Raw genomic sequence first — 20,706 nt, forward strand, 5'->3', positions numbered from 1 at the left:
ATGAGATTCTCTTATTTTCACAGATCTGAATTGTCTTCCGACCTGATTTTTTTTTAATTTGGATACAACTTAAATTCTATTATACAAGTGAATACAACTTGCATACAATATATTTTTTATTGTTTGTATCATTGTATAATTCTAGATTCCGGTGTCTATGGTTTCTCTTCATGACTCGTTGATTTCGAACATGAAAAATTATATTTTGAATACAGTCTAATACAATATATTTTCTGATCATGTTGCAGTAGTAATGACTTAACAATTCTATTTTTGATATTTTTTCATATAGTATATGTTTGAGAATGTAGTTGTATTTGATTGTATTTTACTTTATTATCGATGTTGTTGCTTTTTGATACAATGTATAATTGAGCTATTTGATAATTATATTCTGATTTTCACTGAATGCATTTTTCTAGCATGTATCCAGTCTTTCATAGGCGGTATTGATTGTATTCGGTTTTTCATAGGTTGTACGTATAACTCAATGTATGGATCATATGTATTCTGGTTTATATATAAAATGTATTTCTCAATATTTATATCCATATACACACCCATGTATTTTTGTATTTCGCTTTTGATTGTATTCGTTGCGCAAATGAATACAGTGATACAAGTTGTATTAGTTGCGCGAACGAATACAGTAGACACATGCTGTATTCGTTGCGCGAACGAATATAATGAATATAGCCTTAAGCGCGCGCACGATTACAGAAAATATAAGCTACTAGCAACACACGTTTTGTTGCGCCGCGTAAATAGCCTCAAAGTGATTTCTGAAAATCCCCTATTTTATTTATCATTACTTAGTTAGGAACTTCACCCTTCTTAGTAGGTGTTTCGACATAAGAATTGTAATTTTTTTAAAGAAAATAATTTTTTTTCAAGTGAAAATGATATTTAAATTAGGGTTATGTTTGAACATGAATATAATTTTGGGTTGTTTTTGAATTTTTGTGAGAGATCTGAGTGAAAATTTTGAAAAACAGTTTCTTCAAAATTTTCAAATTTTTAAAATTTTTCAAAATTCATCTTCAAGTGAAAATTAAAAATATTAGAGAAACTTACACAAATATCCCAAATAAGTGTCAACTTATCAACTTCCAACCATTAGTCATAGACTTACCAAAACGAGCCAAGCACATAAAAAAATTGAAAAACCAAATAAATAAAAGTTCTTTCTCTCAAAGAATCACATGCAAAAATCTCCTTCCATATTTTTAAGCGTGATTAGAGACATTAGATGCAAGACGAAAAGGAAATTTCATGGATGAGGTAGCAAATAAGGTGATGAAATACAAAAAAAATAAATACAATATTCCAAAAATCTAAGCAAAAAAAGGAACTTTTTCAATGGGTATAGTTGGAATTCATTGAAAACATATAGATAAGTCAATATACAAAATTTGAGGAGGTGATTTGGACTGGTTTTGTATCAAAATTCGTAATTAAATTGAGTTCAAAACATTCTTGAGCGACACATTATCAAACATGTATCACGCATGTATCTCATACACATGTATAAATGGCTATACATGTGATACATATGTGATGCACAAATGATACACATATTTTTGTTCATGTTCAGTTTTTACTTCGAATTTTCAATTCAAATCACCTCAAAACTTCACCAAATCATCCCAAAAATGAGATTCAAGCTCCTTAAGATGTACTCAATCTATTCTAATAACACCCACTCAAAAAAACAAGCAAAAATTTGACCTTTTTTTGCTACACATAGCAACAACAACAAGAACAACAACGACCCAGTGAAATCTCACTAGTGGGGTCTGAGGAAGGTAGTGACTACGCAGACCTTACCCCTACCCCGAGGGAGGACTTTTGCTACAAATAGCTAATTGACTAATATTATTAATATTTGGTTAAGATTAGTAATATTTTATGAATTGATCAGTTTTTGAAATGAGCTATTTATAAATATATTAAATGAACATAACTAGTAATTTTCCAAAATTTTATAGCCAATCACCAATTTTGGAAAAAAGTAAAAAGATTCTCATCAAAGCCGGAAGCAAAGGGCGAAAACTCCAAAACTAGTAAATAAAGCGTGTTTGTATTGTGGTTTTAAGTTCCTTGGCTTGTGTTCTAATAGTAACCACAGAAAGAAAGCGGGGAGCATGGTCGCTAGTGTATGTCCAAAGGGGCTCTTAAACAAACACAGCCCAGAACTACGAAAAGGCCACTGCAGCCCAAATTGCTTCCCTCCTCCCATTTCAAGCAGCTACAATTGAAAACGCAAACAAAAATTGGAGGGAAATTTTTTAAGAGACCGGAATCGAAAAACGATGAGCAGAAGACGCCACCAAATCATCTGTTCCTCCGATGAAGAAGACGACGAACCTCAACAACTCCTCAACAACAACGAAGAAAATGAAAACCCTAGCAACAACAACAACATTGAAATAGAAATTCTAGAATCTTCTACTAGCCTTCAATCGGTAACCCTAAGTTCGTCCAGTTCTCCAAACCCTACACCTAACCACCACGAACCACCAAACATCGATGTTTTTGACGTCGCCGTTGCTGTTGCTGCGGATTGTGGTATTGGTAGGGTATTGGAAGGGTTAGGATTAAGATTACGGAAGGATTGGTTAGAATCTTGCGTTAGAGGGCTTGAAGGATCGGTTCGAGAGTTTACGCGATTGGATGATAATGCGAAGGCGAAGCTTTGTTTCGAGCAGTTTTTGTACTCGGATATGAACTATTGTGGCGCGGGGATGCTTCCTAGGGATGTGTTTAAGTTGCATTTGGTTGATCTTAAAGGACCTTTTGTACTTCAGGTAATGGTGAAAAGTGTTTAATTTATATAAAATGACGATCATTGCAATGAATTTTATTTTTACATCAGTGTAATTTAACCTGTTATTGCATGTTAATTACCATTTATTATAAGTTAATAATCTATGATATTAAATAGAGTTACATGCATTATCTTTTAAGTGACATGATTTTGTAAATATTGTTTCCACCGTAAATGCAAAGAACATATGAACTCATAGGGAAAGAGTTTAAGTTATATATACTTACTATAATGAATTTTTTACACCATTAGTGTAATTTAACCTGCCATAGCAAGTTATTTGCCATTTAATATAAGTTATCAATCGATGCTATTAAATGGAGTTACATGCAATATAGTGACTTGATTGTGTAAATATCTTTGACCCATTATAGTGTTACTTGTGGGTTCATCTAAATGCAATATCTTTGGCTCAGACCCTCTATATGTGTAATTTTTTAAATTAATTTAGTATAAATAGTTTGACTTCGAACCCAGTAAGTCAAATTAGTTGTGATAGAATCCCGAACTCAAAACCCATAAAGTTCAAATCGTGAATTTTATGGGTTATGAAATGAAATTGCATTTGCTTATTGATTTCTTTCACAGCATTTTTTCACTGTTTCCATTTTGCAAAGGACTCTCTTGATAGTTAAATATGACACCAGAAGCTTCCTTAATTTTGGATAAACTATACCTTGAATATGACTCTGACTATTCTTGTGTTGCATCCCCTTGCTCCTTAAGGTAGATGAGATTGTGAATATCAGTTGTCCTCTTCGAGATAGGTACCAGAAAGCAGCTGCTGGAATAAAGAGATGTCTGAAATTGTCCATGACTGATGGCATTCAGCGTGTGTTTGGGATGGAGTACAGGCCTATAAAAGATCTTGATGTTCTGGCTCCTTCAGGGCTGAAGGTATATCTGAGGAATACCATGTTGTTTATTAGCTTTTTAGTGGAGTAGTTTATAAGTCTATCTACATTTCTGCTGCATTTTGCAGGTTGCTATCTGTAATGTTCATGTTAGGCATGGACTTCTGATGTTGGTTCCTGAAGTAATTGAGGTCCTGGGCGGGATGGTGGAGGAGTTAGAACAAGCAAGACAGCGGCTAGTTAATGAAATAAATAAGCCACCAAGGGGGAAAAGGTATGTCTAAGTACCAAGAAAATAATTTTTGTCTAGATCTCATTTACCAATTTCTGATTCTGCTACTAGATGCCATAGGTAAGTGTTGTGTTCACTTAAATGGCAGAGGTTGATGGTCGCTGCTAGTGGTGGAGGACCCTAAATGATTGAATATTGGAACGAAATTAAATGGATAACGAGGATTCAAATAGTTGAATAGTATTAAGGCGTAGTAGTAGTTGTTGTTGATGATGGTCAATAGTTTTCAGGGGCTATTCTTTTGTGGTTTAAAAATTATGATGTAAATTAGCGTCAATGAAAGACTCTGATATCTTAACTTATAGGTGAAAGTTAAGAGCTGTTTCTTTGTACCTTAGCTAAGTGGTTCTTTGACCTCCCCCTTCCTCATCCATTTTTGATTTTTGACCTTCTGGTAAAGACTTTATAGTTGGTCAGTTATAACCTCTTGTTATGAGTGATAAAGAGTCATGTCATGATTTTATTAGTGTTATGCAAGAAACAACTTGGTCGCATTTGGTGATTTAGTTACTCTATCTATGGCCAATGCCAGAACAAGGACTGGAGTGGTTCCTCCTTTGGCAACTAGAGCTGCTAAAGCTGCTTGGCCACCAGAAGGTGTTACTGCTCCAGAGCACACTGATACTGCCTCAAGAGAAAGCAGTATCCCTTTTCAGGTTCATCAGCAAGGTACTTTGCTACCCTAAAAAGTTTATTTGCAGTTACTCTAGGATATGGGTATATGTACTGCATGTGCATATTTTAGTTTGTTTTTAGTGTTGCTTTTAAAGTGGAAAAACATTTCGGTGTGCTACTTTGGCTTTTATAGTTAAGCTGGTCTTATGACTTTTAGGATCAGAGAGAAGCTGATATTTATTCCGATTGCTTCTCTCCGCACAAACTTGTGTTTGAAGCTTTAGTTTTTGGGTTTCCCCCCATAGTTTAGTGTTAATCTGATGAAGATTTAATTCCACAATGATATAGCTAAGGTGGTGCCACAAGATGGAACAAGTTCTAGATATCCTCTTGCATCATCTAGTGGTGATGGCCCTTGTTTGGTCCATTTGGAGTGCAATTTTATCGATTACAGATGGGTAGCGTTCTATCTGTTTGAGCAGAGGAATTGATCCTAGAAGAATGAGTTACAGTATATGTTTTTGCTAATGATGTTACAAGCTATTTGTAAAGCTTGGTTTGTTCCATGTTCACAACCAAAGCCGAACAATTTTGACAACAAAGGTATGACCAGAAAATTAGCCATATGTGTCAAAAGGCAGCTTCTCTTGATTCTTTGAGCAAATTTGCCCAATACCATACTCTAATCCTCTTAAGTGCTGTTCTCCAAGTGGTAAAGTTGGCAACTGCTTAAACTGGGCTATTCATATTACCACAGTGGCCAGGCTGAAAAGACAAATCATTTATTATTGGATGTAATGGGCCCGAATAGAGCGGAGTGGATCTAGATGATTGATATAACCGGCCTAGTTAATTTGGGATGGAGGCATAGTTGATTGGCTAATTGGTGTCAGTTTCCACCTATCATATCCGTGTGAACACATCTCTGTTGTTATTAATTGGTTTATCTTTTGTCTTTGTTGATAAGCTTAAAGAATTAAGGCCATATAATTTTTATTCCTATGTCAAAAAGGAAAGAGAAATGAATTAGGGTGTTGCTTGTATCTTGACAAATCCTTTAAGTGAGAGTTTACTCATTATTATGTTCTCCCTCCTTTTTAATATATATGACACACTTCCTTATTAGTCCGTTCCAAATAGAATAGCACAGTTCTATAGTTGGAAACAATTTAACTTTAAACTTTTCATTTTACCTTGTTTACCCTTAATGAGAAACTTTTATAGCTACATTAATGCTTCACAAAACTTTTACTCTTTATGCTTGTTTTCTTTCTTTCTTTTTTTCCCCTTAAAATCCGTGCCGAGTCAAAGTATGTCGTATAAATTGAAATGGATGGAATATGTTTATTTCTTTTTTTTTTCCGGCAGGTGCGTGTGTGGGTTTTGGGGGGGTGGGGGGTGTAGGTGCCTAAATACATGTTGGTTGTTGGTAAATGTAGGAGAAAGTAAGACATGATATGACTTTGATTTAGTAGATTAATTGTTTCCCTGTTTAAGATGCGGAAGAAATTATGCCGAATTAGAGGAGAGGGTGTCAAACTGTTTCACTTCTAACTTCACAGGAGTTGTACTGTAATAGGCTGATAGTTTCATCAAAAGAACTTGTACTGTAATAGTAGACCTTTCTATCTTTTAAACTTTCGCTTTGATGGAGTGCAGGAACAGCGTCTGGCGTTGCTACTTCTGCAGTAGAAGAAATTCGTCCCAGTTATAGGGAAAATGCTGAACCTGGGCTACCATCTGCGACGGTGATTACCACTCCTGTTAACAGGAGAGATGCTGAACCAAATTTTCCATCTACTGCAGCTGTTTCTGTCCCCTTCAATATGAAGGATACTGGGCCTAGCTTTTCATCTGATGCAGGTAGTCATGTTGACATGGCCACCGAAGACATTGGTGTTCCAATTAGAGGGGAACATAATGAACCTATCCTTTTGTCTTCTTCCCCCATGGAAGTGGAGGAACTTCTTTCAGATGTTAGAAATGGCCCTGCCACACCTGCCAGTGGCAAGAGCAGAGAAAGCATTCCTGTCTCTCTCACGAGCCATAATGAAGATACGGAGCCTGATTCATTGTCTACTGCAACAATTGACGTTGAGGAAATTGATTTGATTGATGAGTTGGAACATCCGATTATACTTTCTGGAGACAATGAAAACCCTTTCACTTACTTAGCTAGTCTGTCTGCTAAGAAGGCTGGTATGAATGGCAGTGCTTCCACTGTTACAGGAAAAATTAAGGTATTTTGTGTTTTCCCTCTTGATATCAACTTCTCTGATGCTGCTGTTTAGAAAGTTCATTGTGGCTCTTCTTTCTTACTTTAATCAGCTAAGCCTTTTTCACTTGGATGTAATCTGTCTGAATCGATTTTGGGATACACTCAAGCAGAATACAACAACAACAACGACCCAGTATAATCCCACAAGTGGGGTATGGGGAGGGTAATATGTACGCAGACCTTACCCCTACCCCGAAGGGTAGAGAGACTGTTTCCAGGAGACCCTCAACTCAAAAAGGTAATATGAGCCGATATATTAGTACCATAAAAATGCATAATAAAATAACAACAATATAAGAGATATGAAATATATAATACGAAATACGAAATAGATGGCTAGTATAGTAAAACTAGCAGGTAAAGCCCTGCATCAATATACGACCAATGACATTCTTAGTCTAACTCCTAACTAGCTAATCTCACTCTATTGTGCTGTAGAAATATTCACAACTTTCCTTAACCTACAACCTTAATGCTCGACCTCCATAATTCCCTGTCAAGGGCCATGTCCTCAGTAATCCTAAGTCGCGCCATGTCCTGTCTGATCACCTCTCCCCAATACTTCTTAGGTCGCCCTCTACCTCTCCGCGTGCCCACTACAGCCAGTCGCTCACACCTCCTCACCGGTGCATCAGTGCTCCTCCTCTGAATGTGCCCGAACCATCTGAGTCTTACTTCCCGCATCTTGTCCTCCATGGGGGCCACGCCCACCTTCTCTCGAATATCTTCATTCCTAATCTTATCCATCCTTGTATGCCCACACATCCACCTCAACACTCAAGCAGAATAATAGATATAAATTAGTTTAATGAAAATAGCTAGATAGAAAGTCAAACATGGATTGAAGAATAGGTTCACAAACCCTAATTGAACGTCTATGATAAAACTTTTTATAAGAAATCTATCATCCCCAAAGAACAACAACAAATAATTAAAGATCTAAAGATTAAAAGAACAAAGAATTACCGTCAAGAATTAACCTTGAAAGTTATGCTGTAGTTCAACCCCTACAAAGAGATTTCCAACCTCTCAGAGGTGTATCAAACTCACAATATGTTAGAAGCTACTCTAAAAGATGAGTCTACTAATATTTATTGCTATTACATAAAGACGAGAAAAGAGAAAATTGCTCAAACTTAAAACTATTGCCAACTGATGGACCAATGCAAATGCGGGCTCAATAGCTCAACCTCAGCGCGTCGCACTGAGATGGGTAATTTTCATGCTTCAGTGCAAGATGCTGTGCCAATTCTCTAGGCTGATGCGGTGCGTCTATTCCAATTTTCGAGCAATATTCTCCTAAGCTTGTTCCATGCAATCCTTGAGCCTCCAAACATGGACTTGTTGCAAGAATCCTCAAAAAGGCTCCGAACACCTTTTGACCATTTCTTGAAGATCATGTAGCTCCTAAAGGTGCAATCCTTGGATGCTCTTGGTCTTGTAACGAGTCAATGGTCCTTTTGACATCTCGGGATCTTCCGCAGTATGCTCCATGCCATATGGGATCATTTTCATTGTGTACGACAGCAGCTTAAGTATGTCTAGTTAAACCAATGGCAATCTATCAAGAAAAACCTAGTTGCAGGCATTCCTCTTTCTAGCATGGTATCTTTTTGTGTTATTGGTTCGTTTCTGTCTATTGGAAACAACGCCTCTATCTCTACAAGATAGGGGTAAGGCTAGGTACACACTACCCTCCCAAACCCCACTATGTGGGATTATACGGTCATGCTCGTCTTGGACTTGGCTGTGCCCTTTGGGTCGGCCATGCTCATGTGACGCCGACGTCAATGAGGAATGTGTACCCCTCGGGGTAGGGGTATGGTCTGCGTATACACTACCCTCCCCAGACCCCACTAGTGGGATTTCACTGGGTCGTTGTTGTTGTTCTGTCGTTGTGCTTCGTCTCAACTTCCTTTGCAAATAGAATTAGTAATTTTAGCCATTGCGATTGAGGTTGTTTGGATATTGATTTCGTTGCTTTTCATTTTTAGCCCAAAAAGTTGGGAAAACTGGGTAGAATTATCTGTCATGGTTAATAAGAAACTGGGATTTGGCTTAAATCTGCAGTGTTTTCTCACTGGTGTGAAGGGATTTCAGTATAGACAGAGGAGTAAATACGAGCTTCGGGCTTATGTTGATGATGGCAGTCTCATCTCTGAGATCCTTATTGGTCATGATGTAAGTTACTGAAGATTGGATCCACTGACTGTTAGAATCTGATTATTGGTCTTTTGGTACTTCAGGTTGTGCAGAAGGAAATAGGGTTTTCTCCTGCAGAGGTTACTGCTGCTCTTGAATCTTCAGATGGCAAACGAATCAGTGACATGAAGGAGACACTGAAACGTTTTCAGAAATTCTTGGTGAATTTTGAGGTATTTCACTGCTATTTGTGAAGGGATTTTTCTTAATGGAAGTCTCCACATGAATCTTCTAAGTTCGTATTGGTTTATTATATAAAAATTCACCTAGCCGTAAATGCAGATAACGTAATAAAAAGTGCTTTTGGATCAAGAAGTACAATGCAAATACATATCTAATACTAAAGGAAAATGCGTCCTAGGATTGATTTTCTATAAATGGCATGGCAACGCATGTATTAAATATATAACATTGAACAATAAACTCTGCACCGTCAACCCAACCTAGTGATCCTTATCTAACTCTTCTGTTAAAAAATTATTAGAAAAAATAAAAATATATATGATTATTTCTAGGATTGATAACTTGATTGTTATTGACGCAAGCTGTTTTCCTGCTGAAGGATTATGATCTTTTAAAATTAATACTTGACGTAGCAAATATGCTCTGTGCATGAGAATGTTTTTGGCAATATGTGTCTTGCAGGGAATAATGCTTGTACAGTTGAATGAAGAATCCCCAATTCCAGTTGCTATTGAAATGAACCAGGGGTGTCCTGCCTCTGATGCATGGTTGCTTCTCAAAAGACTAAAGCCCGCTACTTCACAACCGCATCGTCTTCACCCAGAAACCATCAATTTATCCCCTTGATGTGCTGATATGCATGTGGACGTGTTCTCTGGGAAACATCAAAACCACGTGAGCTGATGGTGGATATTATAGTCCATGAAATCCCAGGCTTATCACCAAAATCAGTTTATCCTAAGATTTTGAATCAGCAAGGTGAGTTACATCACATTGCTCAATTCAGAAAGTTGTTGCATGAGATGATGCATGACCTGAGAAGTAACAGCATAAATGTAGATATATTTGGCCTTGAATCAAACAATAAAATCACTTCTCAAAAGTCTTTTGGGGCGGTGTCATATCTAACACAGTGAATCAGCACAATCAACAATGTAAGTGAGAGTTTTCCGTCATTCCTTACATAGAAGGTTAGCATTACAGCAACATGAGAAGATAGAGGCCTCATCCTTAGCTGCTTACAATTAGCTAGGTTCAATTTATTTCCTGTGTTCGCAATCCACTTCTATCTTCAGAGGATAGGAGAGGCTGGATATTATATTCTCTGGAGGATTGGAGATGGATAAATACTTCCCTGGTTCCCTGATATTCCTGAGCTGACATTGACAATTGATGTGTATACTCGTGTTTATGGAAACAATGCTGAATTCATCCTGGTAGCAATTGCAAGAACTGGATTGCTCTTTTCTTTCCTTTTATCCTTCAAAAGGAAAGAGAAGGATGGGTTTTTAGGGGGGGACGGAGACTGAGCAAAAGCTAAGGTAATGTTAGTAATCCTAATTTAATTCCATTGTTGGTAAGCTGCCTTTGGACATCTTCTGATTTTATTGATACGGGACTGAACATTGTAGTCCAAATTAGTTTCCCGAAGTCCAATCGAACGTGTATTCGTTTATGCCCGAAAGGCAGAAAGTAACTAAACAATTGCTAAAGGCAAAATACTACTGTACAACCAAACAAGAAAATGTCAAATTTTCATCTTCGTGCTTTTCGCTCTAGAAAAAGTAGAAATCAAAGGGTAGAATTTTGATGAAATATTATCCGGTGAAAGGTCAAAATAACCTTTATGCTATTTCTCAAAAGAAAGAATAAATATTGTGGATTTGTAAGAAGCGGGCGAGATTTACTAAATTTAATCACTTTATCCGTCAGATTACCCTAACTACTACACTGTACCATACAGTTATTACTTCTTCCAATGCAATTTAATCATATGAAGTGTTTTCCTTTTTGAGACGTCTCGAAATGTCTCACATCGCTCTTGTTATGATTTTTAGTACGATTTTCACAACCAAATCTGATTGTCGACATGTCACCAATAAATTCGTTTCGAGCTTAGATTATAAAGAAGAAAGCTGAAAATATATTGTGAATTTGAAAGAAGTTGACGAGATTTACTAAATTTAATCAGTCAGCCGTCAGATTACCCCAATTCTCCGATATTCTACTAATATTGTAACTATTTTAGTACATTTGTCGCTAACTTCCAGAAATTTGAGTTCGTTTGACTATTCAAACGTTAAACTTCAATATGACCGTAAGAGAAGGAATCACAAAAGAAATAGCTTTCGACTAATGCGACGAGCAAAAATCTGCTTTAATATACTAGTTCAGGAGAACCTTAAGACAGGATATCGGGATGAAGTTATGAAGGTACGACAATGCAATTCCAGTTGGGTTTGAGGAGGAGTGGGACTATGAAAGCTGCAACAAAAGAAAAGGACTTTCACCAATTTCTATAATGAGAAGCGGATATTGGTGAAAAAAGAAAGTTGAGTTCAAGTTTGGATCTAAGCTAATTTTTCAATCATTCCTTAAATATTTCTTCGACTACTATTAATAAATCATAGTATAAGTAAAAGTTCATATATTAAATCAAATATCTTCGTATAAAATGAATAAAATAAAGGGAACAATATATAAAAATTGGTTCAGGTCCCACTAATGAATGTCAGGTAATTTTCTTTCATATGTACCCAAGCCTTGTTAAACAGAATATCGGTACTTATGCCGATGAGAGGTAACATGTACTCGAGGAAACAACAACAATAATAATAATAATAATAATAATAATAATAATAATAATAATAATAATAATAAGAGTATCTGAATATTGGGGGCATGCTAATGCCATATTAAGGGAAGTGATGAAAAGCATGAATTAGAAAGAGAGAAAAGTGTGGACAAAGAAACCTCAGAAAATAATTGAAGCATAGAACTTACAACTCGGGAACGAAATATAAGGTCACCCCTATAAATTCTTGCCAACTTCTTCGTGGACTCTCTCACTTCTCTTCCCACACTTCTTTCTCAACTTCTCTCATTTGCTCTCCTCACACCCCCCCCCCCACCAAATGGCTTTCTTCATTTCTTATTGAAACATTTCTCATTTTCTCTTTCACCATCTTTGTCTTTACAAGATAAACAATAAAAATATACTAAAAGAAAAAAAAATAAAGAAGAGAGAAAAACAAAGTCTTTTTGGCTTATTTTTCCATCCATATTGATTCTTGAAGATAAAGAAGAAACCCCCAGATAAAGAATTGTAATTTTCTATCACTTTTCAATGTTTATACAAAGAACTAGCTAGCAATATCATGACACAAACTTTGAAACACTAATAATATTCAATATTTTCCTTTTTTTTTTCTCTCTTCTTTTTTTCTTCTCTTTTTTGGACAGGAAATAAAAAGGATTAATGGCACCAGATGGAGGAGGATTGAAAGCAAGAAATAATGGAGGGACAAGGCAAGTATTAAAAAAAGGTCCATGGACAGCAGCAGAAGATGCAATTTTAATGGAATATGTGAAGAAAAATGGAGAAGGAAATTGGAATGCAGTACAAAGGAATTCAGGATTAATGAGATGTGGGAAAAGTTGTAGGTTAAGATGGGCTAATCATTTGAGGCCTAATCTTAAAAAAGGTGCATTTTCTTTAGAGGAAGAAAGGTTTATTGTGGAACTTCATGCTAAGCTTGGAAATAAATGGGCTCGTATGGCTGCTCAGGTTATTAATTCTTTGATAAAAATAGTAGTACTGTTTTAAGTTCTTCATCTCCTTTTTTTGACACAATCTGCATGCGTCTGATCAGTCGGGAGTTAGAATTTTCATTAAGGGGTGTCAAAATTTAAAGAAGTAAACACACGAAAAAGTTAGGGAATTCTCAATATAGAATGTCATTTTTCGACGAAGGGTGTCACAAAAGTGGTTCCATCGTTGCATCTAACTCAGACTAATTGTATGAAAAAATTGGCACATATGTAAAGAGCGAAATTCAGTGATTCTAAATTTTGGATGTATAAATATAAATTAAATAGTGACGAATCTAGACTAGATGCTTAAGTTTGACAGAATTCACTACATCTATCTCAGACTATATTTGTATGTATGTGAGAAAAAAAAATTTGGCATACATATAAAGAATAATAATCTACCCACTCTAAAAGTTGGATTTGCAACAACATATACATGGTTCTAGTTAGTTCTCTTCCTATCAATTTCCTGTGTATTATATCTGAAATCACTCCTGTTGTAGCCATTGAGATCAAGAATTGTTTGTCTTCTACATTTAATATCAAATTGTCTCATTCTATTTTGTATTTATTCCATGAACAGATGCCAGGTAGAACAGACAATGAAATCAAAAATTACTGGAATACAAGGCTAAAAAGAAGGCAGAGAGCTGGTTTGCCTATATACCCTCAAGACATACAACCACAATTAAACCAACAAAATATTTCTATCCCTTCACCATTTGATAATAATCCTCAAAATTCCAATTGCATTAATAACCCCCCTCTTTCCCTTTTAGATATTTTCAATCCTTCAACCATGAAACCTAGTAATATTTCAAATCAATACCAATCCAATAATAACCCTTCTCCTTATCTTACAAATAACAATAACAACAACCAACTCAAGTTTTTTCGCGACCCTCGAGTTCGCCTTTCTTTAACATTAGCATCATCGATAAGAAATTCACAACATTCTTCAATGGTAGCACCCGTGCCTAATAATTTTAATCAGAGCTACTCTAATTCAATGCCAGTGCCACCACTTCAACATAATTATCCAAATTTTGGCTCCACTACAAGACCTTTTACGGGGATTCCCTCGAACCCAAATGGTTTAATCTTAGGTATTAATTCGCGCCTCAACTTGAAATGTTTTGTTATAATTTATTATTTTCTTTATATACTTTTTTTTTCAACTGTACTTATATTTTCACTAACAGGAATGGGCGTGCAAAACAACCCTTCAGTCCAATCGTCCATGCCTGAGACTAAAACATGTTCTAGGAATACAGGGAGTGATTTTATGAATACAACATCAAGTGATGGTGCTGATAATTATGATATTAATCCTGGATTATCGCGAGGAAACAGTGGATTATTGGAAGATTTGTTAGAGGAGTCTCAGGCTTTAACTAGAGTTGAGAAAATAGAAGAGAATTGTCCAATTGAAAACGAGGCTATTAAAGGGAAATTGGTGTGGGAAGAATATGGATTAAGTGAAGAGGCAGAAGATATTATTTTAACTGAAGAATCAACATTTAGTTTTGCTCAAGAAGGTGGTGATAATGCCACCCCAAATAAGCATTCTGAAGACTCCAGCTCTCTCAATTCATCCTCAGGTAATTTCTCCAATATTGTTCATTAATTGGACTTAACTTATATACACTGACATAAAAAATATTCATACTACAATATATTTTAATATATTGTATCAGGTCTTTGTAACATTTTTCAGGTTATCAAATTAGGGTTATTATAAAAAGTTACCTATTGTTGTATGTTTCTTGATTGTGTAGGTTAACTTTTGTGCACTGACAATGTACAATTTTTCCACATATTTTTTCACAAATAGCCGGCCAAATTCAATGTTTACTTTTTTTAGCCAATATACATAGATTATACATGGAATATACATGATTTATGATAAGTGAATTATATTATACATTTGCCAGCTATTTTTAGTTTTGAATGAGCGGCTATTTGAATTAATTCTCAATCAAAGTTTATAAGCATTCAATATTGGTAACTTGTAGGCTTTAGTAAATGGTAAGTAACCTACTATATATAACATGTTAAGTTAAACTGATCGTGTAAAACTAAAGTTACACTGTGTGTATATACACACACTTCAAGGTTGTAGTGATATTACTTTCTTTCTTATATTTCATTCATTTAGAAGTTGAATAACTTTAATTATTGTTTCATTTATATAGGGATAACAACAAAGGAAGGTTCATTAGAGCTGGCTAATCAAGTGGATGAGGATATTATGAGATTTCTTGATAATTTTCCAGTAGGAGTACCAGTTCCTGATTGGTGTAATGATGAAAATGATGAGCAGAATACTTCTAATGGCCAATCTTTCGAATGTGACCAAATACAATCACATTGCTCAAAATCAGGCTGATGAAAATTCAAATTCATGAATATGGCAAAATTGGAGCATGTTATTGTAGTGACGTGCTTGTTTTTTTTTTTGGTTAATTAGAACTAGTAAATGAAGACATTTATATTCATAAAAAAAGACCGCTAAGTAAATAGCAAAGATTCTTGGATTTTGTTGTTACTTTTTTTTAAAAAAACTTTAGGTTAATATGTAGGTCTAATGATAATTGGCCATTCGATTGTGTTGGCTTAATTATCTGTTGTGTACGATTCCTATGAATCATGGAATTTTTTTGAGTTACATTGATTCTCCCAACCAAAAATAGTTTGTCAAGAATATGCATCGGATTTGAAGGGGAGCCTGGGAGCAACGGTAGGGTTGTCTTTGTGTGATCTATAGGTTACATGTTCGAGTTGTGAAATCAGCCACTAATGCTTGCATTAAGATAGACTGCCTACATCACCTCCCTTAGGTGTGCGACCCTTCCCCTGACCTTGCATGAATGCGGGGTAATCTGTACACTGGACTACTCTTTTTCTCGAGTATGCATCGGATCATAGGATCGAGTTCGATACTTCAGCTCGATATGAAGAATTCTGGAATAAGAAATGGACTTCGCTGCCTGATGTGAATACATAAGATAAACGAAAGAACACACAAAATTAATCAAAGAATTCAGATGTTTTGGATTCTATTACATTTACATGAGAATCAGCTAATTCTTCGAAGTTTTATTATGCCTTAAACAAAGCTTTGTGGTTAAAACAAGTCAGATTAGGGGAAGGAAATTGGTGTTAGGGTCGGTTTTTGTATAGGTTTAATGTTGTATTTTTTGATTTTACTTTTCTAAAATTCAATTTTTCTGTATAATATACTCAATATATACGCCAAATAATTTGGGCTGGACGCGGGTCTCACATGGACAAAGAGGGCTACTAATTTCACCACAAACAAGGATAGAGTAATACGTTGCACGTAAAGTTAGAGTGTGTAGCACGCTACGAGTTGGATTTTTGGGTTTTTCTTTACTTAATCATGTCATGTCATTCTTATAAGAAATCGCCATTAAAGGTAAAATAAGAATATTATAATTAAAAAATTATTAAATATAAAAATATATCAATCTTTTTTATTTATACTAAAAGAAGAAAGTATTATATGAAATGGAATAAAGGAGCAGTAGAAAAAAAACTTTTTACATCATCTAAATTATATTTCTGGCTCTCATCGAGTCTTAGTCACTAAATAATAATATTAATTTTGTATTTTGATTCTTCATGATAAGACCTAATAATTAATAAGACTTGGATCACATCATTCTTTATCCGGAATCTCGCATAAATGCAGGTGATATTGTCTTTACTAAATTTGGAGTATATTTATGATGTCATAAAGTAGACCTTTTCGTTCTTCTTTTTGAATTACTTTGTAAGTACTAGGTAGGGAAACGTTTCTATTATATTTTTAGCCAATAATTGCTCACTTATTATTTCTTCTTATTTCCTTTTATCTTCTATTAAAATAAAATAAAAACAACCATTTTCCAACCTTATTACAGAAAGAAAAGACGCAGTCCAGATACAGTGGCTAATACACCTTTTAATAGAGGATGTTATCGATGTGAGTTTACAAAATTAAATTATGCATATGCATCTAAATAATATTCTTCTAAAAAACAAAATATACGATTTACATTTGGATTTTGTATTACTCCCTCTCTTTTATACCATTGTTCTTCTATTTCTCTTCCTAAAATTCGTGGTAGTTTATTAAATAATTTTTTACCTAGATCTTGATTAAAAGCGTTTCCACTAATAATACAATAATAAAAATAATCATTTAAAAACATTTTTATATGAAACCAACTGCTTATACTTAATTGTTCTAATTTTATTAAAGCGTTTTTCTGTAATACTACTAATCCACTATTTGGATCTTCGCCTGTGATTAAGCTATGTATTTTATTTGTAAAATTATAAGAATTTGGTCCCATTGCTATTAAGGTTTGAAAGTCTTGTGGCAACTCTGACTTATATTTTAGTCTTCGTCTTGATGAACCTTCGTCTTCACTTTTTACAACTCTAGAATTAGCTAAACAAATAGAAACATCAGATCTAATAATCAATAGAGAACCAAGTTATATAGTAAAGTCTTGATTTTATGTAATATTTTCTTTAATTCTTCTTTTCTCTGTATTTTTTTTTACCTAAAATCTAATAATTAAAAGCTATTCGTTTAGCTAAAGGATGTTGTCTTAACATATATTTTATCCTAATGGAATATATTTTATCTTATTTCTGATTGTTTTGATATAATCTTTTTCTTGTTCTATTTCAATATTAATTCTTTCTATTTCAAAGAGAAGGAAATTCTTAAAATTTTCAGTATTTAAAAATACCTAGTTCTGGTTTTACAAAGAGGCTCTGTTGTGTGTGTGTATATATGTATATATATATATATATATATATATATATATATAAAATTTGGAATAGGAAATAAAGATAAAACCATTAAAATCCTAGACCAAAATCCACGTACGCTGAATTGTGACTATAACTTTTTTGTGGTGAGATGAATGAGATCTCTTCACCTTTAGCTAGAAGTTTCGAATTCGAGCCATTCGAATGAAAAATAATCCTAATGGGGTGCTAGTGTTTAACCTTTAATGAGTCTTATACAGCAAAAAAATAGGTTAATCGGGGTCTCAATAAAAAAATAAGAAGAGAAAACTATACAAAATATCTATTGAACTAACAATGGGACTTAAAAACTAGAAGTTTGACTTGGCTTAACTTTGCTTGACTTAATGGGCGTGCTAATGAATAGGAGGATAATTATTTGGGCAAGTCACACGTTTGGCTGTAGTCCAAAAATAATTATATCCGTTAGTTAAATATATAAAAAATATACACTGATTATATAATAATATGCAAAATATGTATATTATATAGTAATAAACATAGTATTATGTATGAATATGTATATTATATAGTACCCATCCGGCTATTATTTTCGGGAACAACTATACAATGAAGTTTTCAAGTTATACATTTGGCTGATCGGCCAACAACAACAAGAACCTAGTGTAATTTACAAGTGGGGTCTGGGAAAGATAGAATGCATGCAGCCTTACTCCTACACTGAAAGGGCAGAAAGCATGGGCAAAACTACATTATGATAAGGGTGGTCAATTGACCATCCTTCGTAAAAAATTACACTACATATACAGATAAAATATTAGATCTTAAAGGTATATAACATATATTGAACACCCTTTCTCGGAGTTTTTTTTTTTTACTTCTTTCAAGTTTGAACACCTTTAAAAAAATTTCTGACTTCGCCACCGACAGAAAGACTGTTTCTGATAGACCCTGGGTATTTTTATGATCGGCCAAAAATAATTAATCTGCTGGCCAACATTCTTATACGGATAATCTGTGTATGTCACCGGCTAGTTAGTGACGGAATGATATGCATGTTTCATGTTCTCTGTCATTGTATTTTGGTACTTTATATTGAAACTTTATGTTAATTTGACGTTGGTGTATGCTTTTTATTGTTTTATTATTTGTACCATACGCCAAAGTTTGCTCGCGTAATGCCCATATGCCCATAGGACAGACCATATATTTGATTATTATCTGGAAAAGTATAGCTCATTTTTCTGCAATTTGTGTGCATAAAATTCCAAGAATTTTTGAGGTCATCTTAAAGAATTTAAGGTCCAAAATATGTACAAGAGTTATGGGTTGTTCGGATTGTAGTCACCCATCTTTGAAATTCTTCAATATCAAGCTAAGTAAATTGGAATTGTTTTATTGGCAATATAATCAATTTGTTCTTCTGTTTACCCGTAAAATGGTATAATTGAATTTGTTGCGTGGTTTACAGAAAAGTAAATTGATTTGATCCAAAATGATAAATAAATTAAATTAAAAATAAGACTTAGCCTTAAATACAAAGGAAATGACAAGCCTCGCTTCGGGAGCAATGCTTTCGAGGACAACAGTAAGGGCAATATCAGACAGAAAGTAAAGTTATACTATTTAGCTTGAGAATAAAGTATAGCATAAGTTTTGCGAGAGATTTCGTGTCCCTACAATGGTTATTGAAGTCAATATTTGTAGTTATACATAGGAAATAAGATCCTAGGATCAAGTCCCTCTTAAATTACAATAAATGGGGCCATTGATGAATGTCTAACGACAGGCCATGAGTGCCATAATTCTCTCCAACGGCTACCCATTTAATATTAAGGAATATTGCTACCCATTTAATATTAAGGAATATTCTCTATTAAATGTCGTCTGGTGACAAACTTTCGACCTGCTCCCTTCGCGGTCCATCCGATACCATTTGCAGTTGTTGTCCCGGTGTTAATTCTTACTCGACTTGTCTTTCGCCTGTTTCTGGTTTCACGTGTCATGCTATCATTTAGTCATTTAATATAAACTAATTTTACCCTATACAGATAGTCCCCCTGCTTTTCGATGACATATCTTTGTGTCACGGGGAAGTTGGTGAAGATTCCTTTCTTGGTGGGAAATGCTTTTGAAGCCCTCTGAACAATCTCTGACATTTGATAAGACGCACGTCTCCTCGCATTTAATACGTCAAACGCATGTTGCCCCACGATTCAATAATATTTTTGCCGGTTCTCGAGGTAATCATGACCACGATTTCTGCCATCTATATCTTTACTTATACTCATCATTTTACTTCTTTCACTTCCAAAACCGTCATAAGTTCATTATCTTCTTTGCTCTTCAATCTTCTTCTGCTTTCGTCTCTTTCCAACTTCCTTTGCTCTTATCCTATAAATTCTTTATTATCATGGCTTCTTTCACTGAGTCCTTTAAAAACTCTGGTCTTCTCTTCGGTGGAGGCCCGAAGAGAAGCAAAAATAGGGAGGTTGATGTTGATACTGATCCTCCTACGGTGAATACTATCATTCCTAAACACTTAAGCACTATTAACAACTTTCAAGAGAAGTTCCCTTCCACGAATCCTCGAACTTGGCTTGTTAGCAGGTACCCCTCTTCTATTCGTCCTTCCGGTATTCCTACTATGAAGGATGAATGTAACTGTCATGGCCTAAACATCATTGCTCCTGACCTGGTGGAGCGGTTCACCTTCACCAAAAAGAGTTTTGCTTATTTCTTTACGTACCCCTTCTCTTTGGGACCAATTTCTTTGAGCAGGGGACTTGACCCCATGATCTTGAAATTATGCCATCGGTAGCAAGTCTGCTTGGCACAAGCAAATTAGGACCATCTGTGTGGCAAACTGTGGCTTGTCTGCACCACCTGTGCACGCAGACGGGAAAAACCCTAACCCTGGCACATATGATGAACCTCTACTCCCGTAAAATCTTCCATGGGGGAGTAATAAATTTCAGCAAGCGTCGCCACTATGCTCTGCTTACCAGTATGAATAATGACAATAACCACGAGTGGATGGAGCAATTTGTCATCATTGCTACCAGGGACATCA

At 35.0% G+C, this 20,706-nt stretch overlaps 2 protein-coding genes across 5 annotated transcripts; both read left to right on the plus strand.

Annotated features, from left to right (window-relative positions):
• The first annotated feature begins 2,136 nt into the window (after nt 1-2,136).
• Nucleotides 2,137-10,787, plus strand: LOC104230611 (recQ-mediated genome instability protein 1). 4 transcript variants are annotated; one of them, XM_009783464.2, is made up of 8 exons: nt 2,137-2,807; nt 3,554-3,724; nt 3,810-3,955; nt 4,506-4,642; nt 6,248-6,828; nt 8,937-9,047; nt 9,113-9,241; nt 9,714-10,784. In XM_009783464.2, exons 1-8 carry the CDS (start codon nt 2,313-2,315, stop codon nt 9,876-9,878), a joined length of 1,935 nt encoding a protein of 644 aa, XP_009781766.1. In that variant the 5' UTR covers nt 2,137-2,312; the 3' UTR covers nt 9,879-10,784. The 4 variants fall into 4 exon arrangements, with proteins under 4 accessions (XP_009781766.1, XP_009781767.1, XP_009781768.1 ...); XM_009783466.2 differs by having other exon boundaries at nt 2,623-2,807; nt 3,595-3,724; nt 9,714-10,787; XM_009783467.2 differs by having other exon boundaries at nt 2,677-2,807; nt 3,558-3,724; nt 9,714-10,786.
• Nucleotides 10,788-12,166: 1,379 nt separating this feature from the next.
• LOC104230613 (transcription factor MYB97-like) lies at nt 12,167-15,513 on the plus strand. Its single transcript, XM_009783468.2, has 5 exons — nt 12,167-12,357; nt 12,495-12,819; nt 13,429-13,951; nt 14,048-14,446; nt 15,041-15,513. Exons 2-5 carry the CDS (start codon nt 12,511-12,513, stop codon nt 15,232-15,234), a joined length of 1,425 nt encoding a protein of 474 aa, XP_009781770.1. The 5' UTR covers nt 12,167-12,357; nt 12,495-12,510; the 3' UTR covers nt 15,235-15,513.
• The last annotated feature ends 5,193 nt before the right edge of the window (nt 15,514-20,706 follow it).

This window comes from Nicotiana sylvestris, chromosome 6 (genome assembly GCF_000393655.2).
Source record: "Nicotiana sylvestris chromosome 6, ASM39365v2, whole genome shotgun sequence".
In the NCBI taxonomy this organism is placed as follows: Eukaryota; Viridiplantae; Streptophyta; class Magnoliopsida; order Solanales; family Solanaceae; genus Nicotiana; species Nicotiana sylvestris.